We start from the raw sequence: 19,178 nt of genomic DNA, 5'->3' as shown, positions 1-19,178 counted from the left end.
GCTCCGGGCTGCCGGGGGGGGGGTGGGGTGCGCGGTCCTTTACCATGGACGGTCCGGCAAAACGGGATGGGTCAGTGTGACTCCAGACCACTTTTATTTAGAATGGAACAGCTGTTTAAATAAAAGTTTCATTGTTTTCACATTAGAACGTCATCCTGAACCGAAAATAAAGGGGGTTTTGCTTTCATTTTTCCTGTCTCTTAAACACATTATCATCTTAAAAAAACCCCAACCCAAACCCCTCACTTTCAAGTCTCACCATCAATGCCACAAGCTCAGTGAGTGCCTGAGGACAGCTGCAGGTACAGAATCCATAGCCCCCTCGACTGTTTCTTTAGCACAATGTAACAGTTGCCTGAACCATTTACCAAAAATACACCTTTTTAAAACAGCAAACACCTACTAGAAGAAGGACCAGTGTGGTCGTGTAACAAGTCACCTAAAATTCAGAATCTTTTTTTCCTGAGCCACAGATCCTCCAGTAAAAGCCAAAGCCGAACTTCTCCTTGCAATTTTCAACGTAACTTCATTTTAGTCAAATATATAGGTTACACATCTCGGTATCAGCACATTAATTTCTCCATCAAATTCTCTGAAGGTGATAATACCTGGGAGTTCAGTGAAAGATCAAGAACACATTAGCAAGAGCAAAATAGCTGACCGCAAAGAGGAGGAGACTTACACAAAATTCTCTATGCACTCTCTCTCTCTAGGTCAAAGAGATTTAAGTTCACCATGTTGAGGAAAAAGCATTCTCTAAAGATGCACTGCTCATTTTTAATTAGAAAAACCCAGCAGTTCATGTTCAGGTAACTAAAGACGACCCAAGCTAGAGTTCCTGATACCAGAAAACATTTTTCAAGGCTTCTCTGTACATCATCAAAAAGCAAAACCAGGCAAACAACACTGAATTACAAAAATCCCTCTCTATATGTCCCTTCAACAGTAAACCTCTATTTTACTTGCAGCTAAGATACCATGGTCTCATTAACACACAAAACCCTCCCCCCAAACCAAAAACACGACAGACCTGCCTGACGTGGAGGCATTTTTAAGGCTTATTTATGACCACCTGGAAGACAAAACCAGTGTTAATGCCTCCTCTTCCTCAAACACAAGCCTTTGCCTACATCGCTTCTCTCGATTTCATATATCCATTAGTTCAGATCTTTTATATCAATTGAAGAGATTCTCTATTCCCATTCTGCCCTTCACACCAGTTAGTCTGTCCTTCACCAGGCTCAAGCTGTGAATATTTACATGGAAACACAGTGGTTATCAGCAACATTAACAGCAGACCACAACCAGCTGCTGAGCTTAAAAACATGCAAAGCTTCACAACAATGCAGAAGCCTGTCTACATAGACCAGATGCATGATTCATATCCACCATCTCCTTTCAGGAAAAGGAAAGGTCATAATGGATTCAAAGCTGTAATACAACACAACGGTTTACCAGCAAAAAGACACTGGTTAAATAAATTTTATCAGGATCTTGAGAAATGGGTACAGTATGGGCATGATTCTATTCAAGAGCTTTGAAAGGGATGTTCATGAAAGCACACGTTAAAATGAATTATTACAGGGATCAGACATTGCAGTCATTTACTCTCAACAGTACTTTTATGAGACATATTTATATATTCAATAATTAAATATAAAATCAAGGATGAGTATCACAAAACAAGGAAATAATAAGGCTTGAAGCCCAGTCAGTCCCCGGATTACCCTTCTAGTCACTGTACCTTTCTTTTTTACCTTTAATTTTACATGCTGCTATTCTTACACATAATAAAGCAGTGAGAAAAGTTAATTGCAGATTCCTTGCTTTTGTGAAGTCTCAAACCTACTTCAACTTAGTACAAAAGTAGGGGAAAAAAAGGTAAAACATTTGTTGAAAAGCAGAAAGGGGAAGAGATATTCATAGACATTTCGGACTGACAACCTAGGAAATAGGGACAATGCAAACAAATTTTCAGACTATCAAAATGTAGCAGACAATGTTTTTTCTACCTGTTCTGTTTACCAGAATATGATGTGCTAGCATTATTCCTTATTTAGAATTATTGGCAATCAAAATAAATGCCACAGGCAACAAGAAAAAACTGCAGTTGCACACTGATCAAACCTTTGTCCTACCTAGAGAGGGTCTGCGGGTAAAAAAAGCTGAATGTAACAAGTCAACCATGTGCACATCCACATGTAATACACAATAAGAACATTCAAAAATATTGACATGAGACAGCGATCCTATAGTTTTCCTTTTCTCTTTCAGTTATATATATATAGTTAAACAGCACATAGGAAAACACCACTATAGCTTTCACCGTGGCCAACAAGAGAATTCTCACAAATATAAAAGTGTATGTTTTAAAATGTTTAAATTTCTTCAAAACATGATACAGTAAAATGAAAGAAATATAATTTCTCATCAGGTAACAACAACAAAAAAAATTAAACCGTTGGGAATTTACACAATTCTCAAATAGCCAACTTTGCAGTCTTGCACATCTCAATCCCTACTACAGCAGAATGTAGTATCACCAAAATAAATGAGCAGAATTCCTTGAGAGCAGTGATGCTGCTTGGATACTCTGTGAAATTTCACTGTACTAACACATTTAACTTAGATTTACATTCAGTATTTTTGGAGGAAGGGAACATGTCAGTCCCTTCATGCTTTATCCTTGCTGGCTGCCTACCCAGGAAGCATTATTGTTATTACTTCAAGAGGAAAGGAAAAGTGCTGGTAAGAGCCAGAAGGGCAAGGCAATGATGTCGATTTTGAAATGCCCTGTTCTTTGGATGAACTGTGTAAAATATTTTGTTAAAAGGCTCCATGTTAAAAATATTAAGAACAAAAAGGTCGTCTTAAAAATACAGAGCATTTCTGCCTCTTCTTATAAGTTCAAAGCTTGGGGAAAAGTGTTTTGCTAGAATTAACTACAGGTTTGCTGTAATAAACATATATGACAATGCCCTATGTAACACAGGGTCAACCACAGACTCCAGACAAACGTGATTGCTTTAGGTTTCAAGTGGTATACGTGTCTCTGTTTTTGTATAAAAGGAACAGAGACACTTCTGGAACCTTCACTGCAGAGTCTTTGCCAGTGTTCAGCTTTTGGGCAAAGGAAATCTTGCCACACTGCAGTCACAATCTTGAGGTGAAGATCAGAATGTAAAAACAATCATGATTCAGTATCTGATCCAGAACTGCTTTCTCGGCTGATTTCAATTTGTAGAGATGGTAAATTATCCAATCGACTCTTTTTTTGCCGAGACTGTTCTTTTTCCTTAATGAGAGCACCCCAAACCCGCTGGAGCTCTGAATCATCTTCCTCTGGAGATGCCACAGAGTTTTCAGGTTTATCTGAAGTCTTTTCTTGTGTCTTCGGAGCAGACCCTAATCTGGTCCATAAATTACCTAATCAGATGGAAAACAAACATTTTTTAAAAAAAGACAGGACTAAGAGGAATTCTGAGGAACCTAGTCATAAATGCACTGCATCTCTCCGAACTCCTCATACTCCTCCCACCTTGTTTGGCACGGAACTTACTACACTTTGAAGCAGTAGCCGAAATTAAAATAAGGGAGGCTCGGTGCATTCTTGTTCACTGTTTCCTATTTGCAGAAAATGCTACACACGGGTCTGAAGTGCCACTGCATTCATTACACTTGTTTTAGTGCCTTGTTTTGATGACAGCTTTAAAGTAGTTCTCTCCTTTTAAGCATATCTGTACAAAAATACTGCTCATAAAAATACTCAGCTCAACCTACCTACGTGTATTTAGGTTCCAAAGCTCTGAAGAGAGATTTGCTAACTCACCTTTAACTTCACTCAGTTGAACATCCTTCAAGATTTTCTGCTGAAATTTCTGCCATACTCTAAAAGTCAAGGAATTGCAGTATTACGTTTTCTCTATAAAACTAACCTGATTTCTTCTCTCTGGAATCAGAGTAGAGACCTTTTACATCTTGTTTGGGGATTCCTAACCGGCTGTGTACATCTGATATCGGTTCTCGACGAGGAGCAGAGGTACTACTTGGAGGTTTAATTTCTGGAGAATGTGGTCTTTTTCCCAGTCTTTGCCGCACATCTAGAGATATTTTCAGTGATTAAAATTACAAAAATCATGTTGCATTTATAGTCTAGTTCTACCAGCTAGTTTTACATTTGTTCACAATTCACACAACTTGAAACTAGACAGATTTTCTGGTTTTATCTTTTCTGTAGTTTTTTAATTTAAGTCTTTCATACTCTTATTTCAGTGCTGGCAACATCTAAAATACAATTTATCTAGATTTCGTTTATCTTTTTTTTGGCAATAAATTTGACATTTAATACTTTCAGGTTGTGCCCTTGTCCAGAAGATTGAAAATGTTATTCCATGGTTTGCTGCACTTCTGTTTTAGCAGTACAGGGTGTATGTATCCAGCATGAGGTATGATTATATGAAAATTGCTATGCCTTCAACAAACCTTTTCACATTATAGATACCTTGCTTTAGAATTCTAATACCGCTTGGTATTTTGCAGAATAAAACGAAAACCAGAATACAAGAATGTATTGATACTTAACCCATGATGAGAGTCTTACATTCTGAAGTTTGTCTGGTTTAAGTAGAATTTTATAGTCTTAAAGAAGGTTCAAAGCAAAACATAAAGGCAAAGGAAGTTAGAGGATTTATGTGCCAAGTTGTCAGAGCCCCAAAATGTGCAGGAGGAGTAAAATATACTGACCTAACTTCTACATTACATTGATACAAAAGAGTATCTTTCAGTTATCAGTTAGATAATCCTCTGGATACTATGTATGTCACAAATAGCTGAAATTACATGTACTCAAGTCAAAAAAGCAACAGTCAATTAAGCCTAAAAATAAACCCTGCCAATTGAAAAACTGTCCATATTCATGTAATACATGTTGTTTCATATAAGTAGATAGCATTTCACATTTAATTTTGCACATGAGCTCCCCAACATGCTATGTTTCTCAGAGTGGTACAGAATCTCTGCCTCAAGGACTGAGCAAATCAAAAAGGACAAAGTGGGGGAAATAGAAACAGGCAAGTAAACAGGATAAAAATACACATCACTTTTACTCAGATGTACTTCATCTTTCCCCAAAGCAATCCCCAACTCAGTCTTTTAGTGAGGAAAAATTAACTGTATGGATGCAGAAACTGTTGCTGAACAGAATTCCCTCAGGTTTGTTACTTGCAGTGAAGCACAGACGTGAAATGAATATATCCATTGTAATGAGCCAGTTGCAATTCTGCACAATAAAACAGTTTAAAATTACCTGATTTTACAGTGCTGTTTGGCTGACGTGGCCCAGTATTATTCTGACGTTTTTCTTCTAACAGTAGTCTTACATCTGCAACTTTCTCTGAGGATCCTTTATTGCCAATCCGATTTTTGATGTTGCTGGTTGCTATGCTATCTGCTCGCATGGAATTCCTGAAAGAAAATAGATTTAATGTCCCTTAAATGAAATGAAATCTAGTACAGTTCTTAAGCATTCTTGTATGTAAAATTACATCACAGAAAACAGTCATATCAGGATTTCTCAGAAACAAAGGTAAAAACATTACTTAGAAGAGTACGTGTTCCAGTCAGAATTCTTATTTTAGCAATAATCACAGGAATACCTCAGTATCCACTTCAAGGCAGGTATAAAGTTTGTCTCCTTAATGCTGTGCCTCTGGGTCAAAATTCAGAGCAGAGAAGCAACCTCAAAATTGTTAAAAGACTTGACATTATAATGAAGTATAATCATACTACTGAAACAATGCATGTTGAAGTTATTTTAACAATCTACAATGTATGCAATTTTGGTTAATATGCCCATAATGAATGTAATTTCATTTTTGTCATCAGCACTTAAGGGTTATTCTTCTTTCTGAGAAAAGAGGAAGAGGTAAAGGGAGGAGTTATTTCTCTGGGGCCTAGCTATGAAATGCAAGAAATTAACTGTGCTTGCACACATTTCTGTGGATTCCACTTTGAGCTTCATTATTACAGAAATCCGTGAAGAAAGTACATTTTTAAAATGTCCATTGTAATTAAAAGCCTATATCAGTGTTTTCTGTATTTCTTTTTAAAATATCTACTCCAAAATTATGTTAAGAATTGAAAAAGTAGCTTCAACAGTTTGTCTTTAAGCTCTGATAGCTCTGTCACTAAAATTTAGAATGCCTTTTCACTGATACTTTTAAAGAATAAGAAGCTTTTACCTAATATTTTTCAGTTGTGATTCCACCTCATCTGCATACATTGTCATTTTCATGCTCTTTTTGGGAGAGGGTGTTGATATCATTTTCAGTTCAAGATCATAGTCCATTTCATCAGAATCAGATGCACTAGCACTCGATCGTCTTGCTGCACTGCGGTCTCGGGACTGTTTGAAAGCTTGCAGTTCATCACGGTACTCTACCACAACTCTGTCATCTTCATCCATATCCTGATCTTCTTCTTCCTCCTCTTCCTCCTCAATAGGCTCCTCAGGAACATTTACTAAGCCTGTAGCAAAACAAACTGATTCTGATAAACTGAAGTTTACAATTCATTTTAAGGTACCTTAAAACCAAAGCAAACCCCCCCAAAAACACTGTAATTAATGATCCACTACAAACGAGTCTTTGTAGTTCTCTACAGCTAAAGAGAGAGGGAATATTTTAAAAAATATTCCAGATGGAATCCGTATTACAGAATAGCCTAAGTGGAAGAAAATTGCCGCAGGAGAAAAAAAGTCCATGCTGTTCACTATCGCAGAAGCCTGCTCAAGCATAAAGCTGGACTGTATATATAAAGTACAACTGCCTCTTGCAGTAGATGCAGTTTGTATTTCCTCAACTAAGCATAACAGTTCCTATGATCTTGTGGGGCTTAAGGTGACAGCTGCTGGCTCTGCAATAATCCTTTCAAGTCCTGTAAGCAGTAATGCCAAAAAGAACACACATATCATTAGTACACATTTATCACATACACTGATTTAAATACAAATCAACAACTTAAATCTAGTCATCAGCAGTGTGCAACCAGCTTTTCAGCAAGCAGTACCTTATCAACATGCAAAAATCTTCCATGAGATTTGATACATCCATGGCTGTATTTTTAACAGGCCATTCATATGAAACTTTGACACTGTATTTGTGTCACGTCAAAGATTTTTACACCAATTATTTTTCTAATGCACATCCCCTCCCTCAGGGAATAGATGAAGATATTCAAGTGTAATTAATAGAATTTTTTAATCTTTACTGTTCTACATCTAGAGCTTGCCTTTTCACAGAGCACAAGAACTGACATAGCAAGTACAACAAATTGCCAAGAAGTTTAAAGATGTTATCTCTTCCTTTTGCCCTTGATGCTAGAGCCCCCATGTCCTAAATTTGTAAAAGAAAAACATCACCTCAAAAGTAGTAGCTATTTTGGTAAGGCAATGAGCAGCATGAAGTTTCTGCCTCAATTGTTCCTTGCAAACTCTGAAAATGTGATGCAGTTACAGATTTTTTTAAAAGTACACTTCACTTTCACGCTCCACAGGGCATTACATGAGGCATTGTTTAAGGTCCTTTCCAGCCCTCCATGCCCCAGCTGTGATCTTACAGAGTCCATCAACTGATGCCAAATCAGCATCAATTACCTGAATGACGATGTTTATAAGGAGGAGTCAAGCCAACATCATCCCCAATAAGTGTCCTTTTCTTTATCACATCCCGATGGATTCGACGTGAATGGTATCTTCGTTTCCTGAAATGCCGTAAAAAGAAAAGGCATCACGAATGACCCATATTCAGTCCTGGATTAAGCATATGCAATTATCACTCATTTTAATAGCAGACATGTCAGAGATCTGTTCTGAATATAAACATTCTTTATTTTCATGGGAAAATACTCCCCTTACAAATCCAGAGTAACATTGCAAAAGCATTATTTACACATTAGAAATATCTACATAACGTGAATAGAAAGAAAATCCACAAATTAAAGCAGTTTTAGACCATCTTGTCCAATTACCTGCAATGCTCCAATTTCTCTATCCAATACTCACCATGAATTGCTAAGAATCCCCTTCATGCCTCCGTAATTCGGGTTGCCATATTTCATGTAATACTGGCTTCGCCTTGCAGCTCCCAGCTCCTTTTTGTCATCTGAAAAAACATAAATTAAAGGAATATTTCCCTCTTATAATATATCTTACAAACACTAGCATAAAAATAAATAACCATCCAGTCAAAGACACAGAGAATGAAAGTAAGACTGAATGTCTTACAGATCAGCATTGCTTCAATCTCCTTCATGAAGGATCGAATTTTGATGACACCTCTGAAATTTCTCCCACTACCAGAGTTTTATTTTTGTCTAGAAACTTAATTCTAGGGAGACTGAGTTTCTACATATCACCTTAACAGAGCATTACACCCCACTGTAACTGCTGGAGGCTATACTTACCTTATTCATGACCTTTCTTTTCTTTATAGATGTGTCACTTCCCACATGGCCAGAAATTATATGGAATTTCATTTTACTCATAAACACCATTTAATATCTCAACTGTGTTTAGCAATTATTTCCACTAATACCTCATCAGCATCTTAAGTGATTTTTGTATCTATAAAATGTGAAATTTACCTCTGTGGAGAAAGGCATCATAAAACCTATCTTAGGGTACTGAAAAGAATGCTCTGAGACCAAGGTAAAATTTTTAAAGTACAATAATTTTCATACAACTTGAACTGGATTTAATTCACATGTTAAATGTGGATTTATTGCAAAATCCTAATACCTAATTGATTACCAAAAACCTAACATTTCTGCAATTAGGTACTTCCAAGTCATTAATTAGTCAACAAATAAAACTACAGGTGATTAATTCATTATGCTTGTTAAGCTGTTCATTTACCTTTAGTAGCAAATCTCATGAATAGCTTGTTTCCTTTAGCCAGTTTATTGGCAGGACGAAGATCATTACGCAGGAGAGAATCCTCTTCTACCTGGGAGAGGGCATCCAACTTTGGGGGGAAAAAAAAAGTATTTTGGACTCAAAAATAAAATTACTGTTAAATGAAAATGGATTCCTAACACAGAATCCTAACTGATTATTAAGAAAGTTTCTTTTCAAATTATGTTCAAATAAACTCTTCATAACAAACCAATGTGAATTTTGAAGTAATTTGCCCCAATAATTTTATGTATTTCCTTCTCTTCCTTCATAACATTATCTCAGATTATTAAATCCAATAATTTTCAAATCACACTATACTACTGACATGCAGAAAATAAATAGCACAACTAGGACACTGAAGAACAACTATTCAATTTTGCTTGTTTCATATCTAAATGGTTTTACTAACAGGTTCTCATGCCCAATTCAGACTTCCATGATGTATGGAGGTTCACTCAGCCATTCCTAAAGAAAATACTAATCACACCTATTATATATTCAGTCAGTGAAGATTAAATTACTTAACAAAACATCAATGCATATGCTGATTCCCACACATATCTACGGACAGCCTAAATCCTATTTGTCTCTTTAAGCACTGCCTTCACTGCTGAAAGGCTGTTGTCTTCCATTATTGTTCTTTCATTGCCTCCTCTCAGCAGAAAAGAGCAGCCAGTCTAGCTCTTACATGCTCGATGCCCTAGCACTCCTCAAAATCTACTCTCACAAAACACTCTGACATGGCTATTCTCATCAACATGGAATCTACACTTCCTGTCATATCCCCATTTAATTAATTTTGATAATTAACTGTGAATTGCAAATACAGATGGTTAAAACTATAATGTTATGAAGACTTCACACCAGTCAGAGCAAAATTTCCCTAATACTTTCTTTCTGTACTGACCTCAACGTCACTTGGATTGTCATCCTCAACCTCACCTTCTTCCGTCTCATCATCAGAACTTTCCTCCTGTTTTTCTAAGAAGGAAAATAATTGGGGAAAACAAAAATAACCTCCATTTTAGTGTGACAGTCATATTTGATTATTAGTATGTACATTCTCAGAAATCAAACTGAAGGTGTTATCCTTTCTTCTGTGCAGCCTAGAGAATAATCAAAACGGTAAATGTCTACAGAAATTTGAAGCACACATGAGCACAGAATAACATTAACTAGACAGCCTCTGTGCAGATAATTGCCTGCAGCAGCACACAGATTAATTCTTTGAAAGCAAATGAACTTGCACTGCATTTCAGGGTATGACAGAGATAAGCAAGGCCAAGACTGTAAAGGCATATAAAAGCCCATTTCCTTAAGCCTCCCTTTAAAATGCTGCCAAGTACTTACAAGTACCCACAAGTACCCAATACTAACAATGTAAATCAAAAAAAAGCTTAGAAGTTTCTGAGACAGAAGACAAAACCCCAAACACTTCAGTGACTTAATTTTGAAGTGAAATAACTAACAGGAGAGTGCACACTTCGAGAACTACTAAAATTGTGAGATACTTGTATAGATTTTTCAGGGTTCTTTTTAGCTCAGAGTAAAAAAATCCATATTGGATTTTTTTTTTTCCCCAAACAGTCCTCAAAAAAAAAGTAGTGAACATGGGCAACTATCAATATATACCAATATCATCTGCAAAGATCTTAAAGTACTTCACAGATATAGGACTAAAAAACCTTTTATATTTCAAAATTCCTTATCTTAATCTCATCCAACAATAGACTTGAAAACTTACAATAGAGAGCAGCAGCTTTAAAAGATCCTGACAATATACCCAAGTTCAAAGAAAAGAATAAAGAACAATTAACCAAACTGAAACCAAAGAGAGGATCGAGGTAAACAAATCAGCCAAAATCAAACCTGATGAAGTTTTATTACAGACAGCATTCACGCACTTTGTCTCCCACCAAATGATAAGCTTCTCTCAGTAAAGACTAGTCTCTCGCTTCCCTAAATGCCTAAATATCCCTCAAATTCCTATCTAAAAAAGGAATGCAACTAAGTCAGATTACTCCAGTGTCTCTGTATGCATCTCACACCTTAACATGTAATTGAACAGTTTGTACTTTATCTAATGTCCCACTTTTCCAGATGAACAGGAGTAATTCAGATGACAGGTCTTATTTTGAGACGTGGTGTAATGGTGATGCAATATGTAATTTGTAGCCAACACGATTAAATAGATGTATTTATGCTCCATTTAAACAAGACAATCACTAATCTCCAAAAACTTCGTAACAAGTCTTACTTGAAGCATTATCAATATTTGCCTCAAAATTAAAGTCACATGGATGGTTGAGGAGCCACTGCATTGTGGAGAAAAGCAACAAAGAAAAGGGGATGAGTTAGAAGGATCCACAAGTCTGACAAAGCCCTAAACCCCAAACTTTTTGGTAGCACTGCAAATATCTAATAGAGAGATTGACTCTGCATTTTGTTCATAGTATGTTTAAGCAAAACCTACGGAAGCATTGATAAATACAACTCTCTTTGCTTTGTGCCGTGTGGTCACAGCAATTTATCACACCATCCTAACAGCCAAACAGTCATAAGGTAGCAAAAGCCTGATTTTTAATTTACACATTCAGGTACCAGATGTATCACATTAAGAGGTACTTTTGCTGCTTGACTCTTTTACAACTGATCTTTCAGTGTGCTTCTTTCTTGAAAGTATAATAGCGAAATTTAGAGATTATATACAGTGGTGAAGTGATACAATGTCACATCAGTGTGAACGAAATACTTAAAGGATGGCTGTGTATCAAGAAAGGAATCACCTGTGGTATTTCAAAAATAGGACATTTTCTTACACCTGCTTTTTCCACACTTAGAAACCATACATTTTACTACCTTTGTACACACATCACACAGACATTATTTCTGTGCAACATGTACCACTATAAATATCACATCTGAATATGACCCTGCATCTAACATGTTCAGTATCGACTGGATTACTGCTTTTGGTCTAGCTCCAACCCACCTTTTAAGAAGCAGGTTCTTCAAAAGGTTTCCAAGATGAAAGCCTTTTTTAAAGTGGCAGAATACATTTACCTGAAACTACATGATAGAAGCTCCTTCAGTAATTTAGATTATACAGTACCCAAGCACAAGTTTAAAGTTTCATTGATTTAACTAGATGATGTCTATATATGCATATCTCAATCTACCTTTCTTGGTTTTTTCAGTTGTCTTCTCTTCATTGTTTTCTCTGCTTTTTGTTTTCTCCTGATCAGGCAAGGAACTCATATTTATTAGAGCCCGCGTTGCTGTTACTTCATCAAGCCAGACCACATTACCTATGACATATATAAAACATACAAAACCAAAATGAGTTTGTATAATCCATCACATATGCTGCCTTACTGGAGGGAAATTACTAACAAAAATTCAGAAACATTCTTAAATAATGACATGACAAAAAAAGCACAATCAGATGTACCTCTTGCAAGGAAAGTCATATTCTTTAACCCACTTGGTAAGATGGGGGATGCAGTTTTCATCACCAAAACACACACACAACAACTGATCAAAATCAATGAAATGCACACCCATGTATATTAGAGACTGCTTCCTGAGCACAGCAGATTAGATACTGGATCAGGGTCAGTGTATTTCATGAATTTGTTAGCACACAAATGCAATTAAGGGGGGCAGGGGGAGAAGAAAGAAACCTTGATTTTTTTTTCCCCTTTGGCAATTTAACAGAACCTTGAACTTTACTGTGGAATTCCTGTTAATCTTTTCCAAAAAGCAGGAAAATAGGGGAAAGTAGGAGAGATTGTTCAAGCACTAAAACTGCTTGGAAACAGGTTTTGAACAAAAGCTTTCTACATGGATGCATTCAGTGCAACTACAGCAACAAATGTCATTTAATTCTACCATTAAGCAGAATGTATTCAGACCTCAAGAAAACTATACAATGTCCTGAACTAAAAGATTCTCTCTTAAATTACTTTGGACAGACAGCATTTACAAGGCGTGTAACACCCAGATACTAACTTCAGTGGTTGGCTAATAACTTTTCATTTATATATGCCTACCTGCTCTTTACACCTCCAAATTTTCAAAGCCTTTATCATTTCATGTTCAGCAGTTTGAAACACAGAACACTGTCTAAATTCACCTTTGCACTAAGACACCTTGAGATGTAATTCATTTGGGAATGTTAACATTTTTGCCATGCTGTGATGCAACTCTATGTTGAAAAGACAATGCTTTTTCTTAATATTTTCAGCAAGTGTAGCTGGCATGCCACTCAGCATGAAAAGAAATCACTAAAAAAGGTGTGTTTTAATGGGTAAAGTATTGTTATGACTCTGAAGCCTGCATTTTTGCACTGCAAGTTCACTCTGGTTCCATGCTAAATTTACGCATGGAACATTTAAGAAAAAGGACAATCAGACAACCTTAGAAATGCAGCCTCAGATACAGAGTTAAACTCTGCACGTAGCTAGCTTATGCATCACCACAGGTTCATCTAGCAGATCTTCCCCGCAATCGTCCACTCGGGGCTCAATGAATTTCAAATTTTCTGTCACCTTGTGGCAGTATATCAAACTGTCATACACAGTGACTTCAAGGTTACCAATATTTTGTAGTATGCCATATCTTGTTTCTTGCACTGGAACATAATTCCTCCGGGGTCATTGCAGGGAACAATGTTACTAATTCTCAGGTCTTAGCCATACTTGTCAATAAAACAGTTTCCAGCAATTTCAGTCCAAGTGGAAAACCTGCACTGGTTCCTACTTCTTTTTATGTTATTTCAGTTACAGGGTTTCTAGTCACATGACCTCAGAGCCTTCCAGTTCCATGACCCAGCACTCAACTGTAGCAAACAGCTCTTGTACGATCCTTAACATCGCTGAAGAAAGCATGACTGTCAACAACCTTTTATGTTTCTGGCAATCTCACAGCGTGTTTATTTCCGAAAACAGTCCTTGCAACATTAATTTACATTCCTTTTCCGATCTATGTAAATCACATTCAGCTGCTACCTTCTTCCACCCACTAATTTCTCCTTGAGAATGCACTGAACAAATACGCCAACAAGTCTGCTCCTTCGTAACACAAAACCAACCTGCCTAACTGCACACAGCTCAATAATCTTCTTCCAGAATGTCATCTTTTGCAACACTTACAATCAGGTATACTATTTATGTCAAGATGTAAGCAGCACAAAATTTTAGACCTTTTTCGTTTCCACAAGTTATTCTATGCTATCTCTTTCCAATAACACTCAACCAGATAGTGGGTTTGATTTTTAACATACGCTATTTCTTCCTTCTAAATCTCTTTTGACTAAAGCATATGACAGGGAAAGTGAGAAAAAAGATCAGTGACTCTGAAAGCCACTAAGATGTGTTGAGTATAGCTAGGACCAATATTAAAAAAGAGAGTAAGAATTAGACAAAAGACTTCATTTACTTACATGATGTATCATCCAACCACTCAATATGAGCAGGAGGATACTCTTTGAAATAGGCAAAGATGTCCTGTGTACTCATCTCATCCACTCCACAAATGTAAATTGTGTCCAGTCTCACTTTAGGAATTGCTGTGAAGAGGAAGAGATATAAAACTGTTACTTATTCCTATAGACCAAGCTTTTGTATTAGTAGCATATGAGTTTACAAATCAAACATTTTAAATAAGCTAAAGAGAAGCTAATTAAAGCAATGTATGATGCACACCATTCTAAGACACCATAACTTGGATTATTATTCCACAGTGAAAAACTTTTAATAAATTGAGAATTATAAAGAGGTAACATTACAACCACTGGTAGATGCAATCAAACTGCCTTAAAAATTTCTTTTTAAATACTGTCAAAGTACTACCATTAAGCACTAAAGAGTTAGAACACTAATGAGGCCTGTGACCAGGACACATTTACAAAGCACTTCCACTTGTACCATCTGATGGAGAGCTGTTAAAGGCTGTGGCTTAGTGGGTCCAAGCTGCCAGTTGGAAAAAAAGCCTTGAGAACTAACTGGATGCCAAAAGCACATGCCGTTAATCTGCTTATATTCCAACATGCACAGCTTGCCATCAAAGAGCACATGTGCAATCAGTCCAGCCTCACTGTGCATACAGCACAGAATGGGATCTCACTGGGCATGGGCCACAGTCCTCCACTCAAACACAAACAGTGCTCAAGGTCTGGTCCTTTCGAAAGATTTAAACATTCTTAAAGCAGCATTGATCCAGAAAATGAATCCTGGACATGCAGCACTAGGTGCCATTGCCAAACAGTAAATAAGGTACACAAAAGATGTAATTTTTTTTCTGGGGTTGTAAAGCAAGAGCAAAATGATAACTGTCAAGTAGTTAAAAAAGTTAAAATAATTAAAATAAAAAGATGAAAAAACCCCACAAACTGATTTCTTTTGGCAATGACCTAGGAAAACCTCTGGGGATACAGGAAGTATGACAGGATAGATCAAGTAAAGGAACTGTGCGGAAGTAAACAGAGGGATCGTTTTTCCTGACTGCTGGATAAACTCATACCTTTCTTCATCATGTCCCGATCCAGCGCCACATTCCTCTGGGCAAGATTCACTTCAGCTCGAAAATGAAAGCGCTTGGCTCTTTGTTCCTTTTTCTCAATTGCTTCCTGCAAAATGCAAAACAATGCAATGAAAATAGGAATCACAGCAGCATTCCCAACTAGTTGCACCAAAAGGCCAGATATTTAAATTAAAAATCTACCAGACAACAACAATCTATATTAATAATTCTATTAATTCTGAAGAGACCACTAAGTTTCAGAATGTAGAAATAATTCACTAAAACATTTATGTGACACATAATGGTTTTAATGTAGGTTCAGCAACATAACAGGAATTAAGATGCATGGAAAATAAGGTATCTCAGACAATGCTCAGACTCCATGATGGATCAGTAACATCATCTTTTCCTTCCTAACAAATGTACAGAGGTTGTTGTTAAAAAAAAAAAAAGCCAACCCTCTCTTAAAACAAGCATTTCCACCACATGGAAAATTTGTCTTTTAAGATTATAGAGATTTTTCCCTATGTGGTTCTTAAATATATACAAAAGTGTAAACTTGCCTTTCTGAGCATGAATTTAACAGCACTAGCTGGAGTGCTGACTATAAAGATCTCATTTAGACTGGCAATTCATGCTACTTTTAAGTATCTCATGAGCAACAGCTTATGTGGACCTCATACAATTTTTGAAACTGAGAAGCTTCTTATTCTACAGAGTTTATTAGGAAGTATTATAGATTTTTGTACCTTACTAATGGAAGTCAAATTTGGAACACAAACTATGATTAAGCAAAAACTGCCAACAATGATATCCAAATAAACATGGGCTTTTTACTAGTTTTTAAAGATTGCCAAAACATCTCTAGCCACGTTTCTTAAATTTTTTCAGAGTTGTATCATTAAAGAACATAGCAAAAGATGACAGCTTTCCCCTGACCAGGAGAACTTAAAATTCTTTACCCAAAGACAAAACCCACAAGCTAGTTACTGAAGCCAAAAAACTGATTTTCAGTCTTCATCTGGAACCCTTTTGTAGCGTTTAATAAGCACAATCTTCTAAACTTCACTAATGAAAAATGGGGTTTGTCAGCACACTGTTGTGGTGGGGATTCATACTTGTTAGAACATGTAAAATTGTATCGGTCCTATGAAGTATAAGACTAAATGCTTTTTCTCCACTACCAAATACTAGATATAGTGGTCAACTGTACAATAAGAAACAACAGCCAATTTGGTGTTAAATATACAGAGATGAGTTGCAGGATTAAAGAAGTTCCACAGAATTATGTAACTAAGTTATTTAAATGCAGCAGCTGTTCACATTCTTCAAACTACGTTTTAAACAACGAAACAGTAAGATGCCCTTGGAAGATACAAGGCAATGAAACTAGATGTTCCTGCCAATCACTTGTTCTTCCTTCTGTCACTCACCTAAGAGGGAAACCCGCAGCTGACCAGTCTGAAAGGGCTTTGTTTTGCAATGCTGAGTGGCACCAAGGCAACAGAAACATTTTCAGGTTTTGGCACACAAACTTTTGTAACTTAAAAATGCTAATTCTCACACTTTACAAGATACTGGGTCCTGATGCAGGCCAGAACCAACAAAAGGAGAACTCCCTTGTTGTTGAAAAACACCAGCTATCTGAATATGAGGCTAAGCTTTTGTGCATGTTGGGAAGAAATAAATTAAATGGTTCCTCCTTTCCAGTAGCAATAATTAGAATATGTTGAAAAAACATAGTACAAAAATTACCTTGGAGGTTACATCTATTCCAGTAATGAAACTCCCAGCTTTGTTTTCGTATCTCCTACTGGTGTCCTGAAACAAAGCAAAATGGTGGTGAAATCTCAGTGAACACTGAAAGCAACATACTTGCTATGCTGAAAAAAAAAAATCTGCCCATTTTTACAAGATATGCATCCTTACTCCAAGCTACATCCCTTGACAGACAGGTACACAAGCAATAACTCTCACTGATGTCAGTAAAAGCATATGAACTGAATAAAACTTCCTTTACTATAAGGATTCTTTCCTTTGACAAAATTTAGTTTCTGGGTCTGCCACTGCTATGGTTTTCACTTACTCTCTCTCAGCGTATTGAGAATGAAAAAGTCATCAAACACCTTTCCTAACTAATATTTCCAAAATTAGGTTTTGGGAATAACTTCCCTGTAAAACATGAACAGATTTAACAGTTATACACGATTCCTGAAGTGTCAATTTGTAACTTTTAGTCTTAAAAGTCAGAACACCATGCCATATCCACATTAAACAAGTAACTTTTACCCCTAGTCCTATCAATATTTCAAACCCAACTTCCAAATACCAGCATATAAAGCATTACTGTTTTGATACGACCCTACTGAAAAATAGTAAAAATGATGTGGAAAAATATTTACAAGTTTCATTTCCATCAGTCAGGACTGATGAATTCACAAGACTGCACTAAACCACACAGACCCTGGACCAATGACCCAATTCTGTCTCTTCCACAGTTCCCATATGCAAAAAAAGGCTCCTCTTCATTCTGGCACCCTCGGGACCATCACCTGGCAAAACTCTGGAGCTGCAAGAACACATCTTGTTTTCTCTAGGGATAAACACATTGTTTACACTTGTGCTGCAATAATTATTTTGGCTGAAGGACTTTTTCTAGAAAGTAGGCCAGTCTCAGTTTAAAAATACCAAAGTACACACAATCTAACTGCTTTTCTCAGTACCAGTGTCAAAGTTTCTCTGAAGCTGCCAAATGGTTAGTTATTAAAAAGAAAAACAAAAGCAAAAAAAAGCATTTTTAAAGTTAAAGACCCCCACTGTATAAGGTTGACTCATGGAGCACAAGGAAGTACAGCTGGGTGCTGTCTCCTAGGCCATGTATTTGGTAGAAGCTCAAGCATGTTGGTAAATCAGCTAATTAGAGATTAGTTTCTGAAGTAATTTCCACACAGGTTTTGAGAGCAGAAGACTGTTTAGGAGGTTAGAAGAACTCTGACCCATTTTTATATATAAACCTAATGCTAATAAAACTTGTACGAGAATACTTAAGAAATAAAAAAATTGAAAGGAAACCCTCAAAACCCATTCATCAGAGCCCATGTTCCAATGTCTCCAACTCAGTTCTACCACGGTCACCCCCTCTGCTCCCTACTCTGCATGTTCCCTGCACCAAGCACTCCTTTTACATTCTCCTACCCACAGCCTTTCGCTACAGTCCACCACTACACCCCAAATCCTCTTTTCCACCACCCCACCATCTCCTTTATTCTCTTCGCTCCCAAGCCCGTCCTGGACTCTTCCTCTTACAGTTTGACCCAAACTCCCCTCAGGCACCTCTAAGTCCCCTCATGGCCCCACTCCCCACCACACTCACTTCCCTCACTTCCCCTCTTGCGCCTCCCACCCCATGTCGCACCTCTTCCCACGAATGTACCCCAAATGCCTTTACAGATGCCCACAGACCCCCACCCCGCCACCCTCCACCCCTACGTACTCTGCCCCCCCTCAGGACCTGGTCCCTCTTTCGTCCCCCCCGCACGCCCCTCACCGGAATGAGCTCCCGGAGCGAGCGCCTCACGGGGATGGTCTCCAGTTCTCCCTCTTCCACTTCCATAGGTTCAGGCTCTGGGCCGCGAAGCTCAGCCGTTGCGGCCGCTGCCTCCGCCTTCACCGAGATCCGCAGGCCCCGCACGGCCGCCATGGC

The 19,178-nt window shown here is 37.4% G+C and overlaps 1 protein-coding gene across 1 annotated transcript; it reads right to left on the bottom strand.

Annotated features, from left to right (window-relative positions):
• Positions 1 to 2,184: 2,184 nt before the first annotated feature.
• Positions 2,185 to 19,175, bottom strand: NCBP3 (nuclear cap binding subunit 3). Its single transcript, XM_026861629.1, has 13 exons — positions 19,023 to 19,175; positions 17,231 to 17,296; positions 15,476 to 15,581; positions 14,397 to 14,522; positions 12,133 to 12,261; positions 9,861 to 9,934; positions 8,912 to 9,020; positions 8,060 to 8,159; positions 7,652 to 7,758; positions 6,240 to 6,525; positions 5,306 to 5,463; positions 3,936 to 4,100; positions 2,185 to 3,426 (listed from the first exon to the last, which is right to left on the bottom strand). Exons 1-13 carry the CDS (start codon positions 19,173 to 19,175, stop codon positions 3,191 to 3,193), a joined length of 1,815 nt encoding a protein of 604 aa, XP_026717430.1. The 3' UTR covers positions 2,185 to 3,190.
• Between the last annotated feature and the right edge of the window lie 3 nt (positions 19,176 to 19,178).

The sequence above is a fragment of the Athene cunicularia genome (genome assembly GCF_003259725.1).
Source record: "Athene cunicularia isolate RWA chromosome 19 unlocalized genomic scaffold, athCun1 chr19_part1, whole genome shotgun sequence".
Taxonomy (NCBI): domain Eukaryota; kingdom Metazoa; phylum Chordata; class Aves; order Strigiformes; family Strigidae; genus Athene; species Athene cunicularia.
Note: the sequence above shows the minus strand (reverse complement) of the source record. Positions and strands in the feature narration are given on the sequence as shown.

What these genes read in the sequence shown, in the direction of transcription:
- NCBP3 (XM_026861629.1), bottom strand. Translation starts at nt 19,175, where the DNA reads ATGGCGGCCGTGCGGGGCCTGCGGATCTCGGTGAAGGCGGAGGCAGCG. An exon ending in AACTGAAAAAACCAAGAAAG is followed by an intron (nt 9,935 to 12,132) that starts GTAGATTGAGAT and finishes TTTCCTTCTTAG; the next exon opens with AAAAACAGGAGGAAAGTTCT. An exon ending in AAACAGCACTGTAAAATCAG is followed by an intron (nt 4,101 to 5,305) that starts GTAATTTTAAAC and finishes AAATATCTCTAG; the next exon opens with ATGTGCGGCAAAGACTGGGA.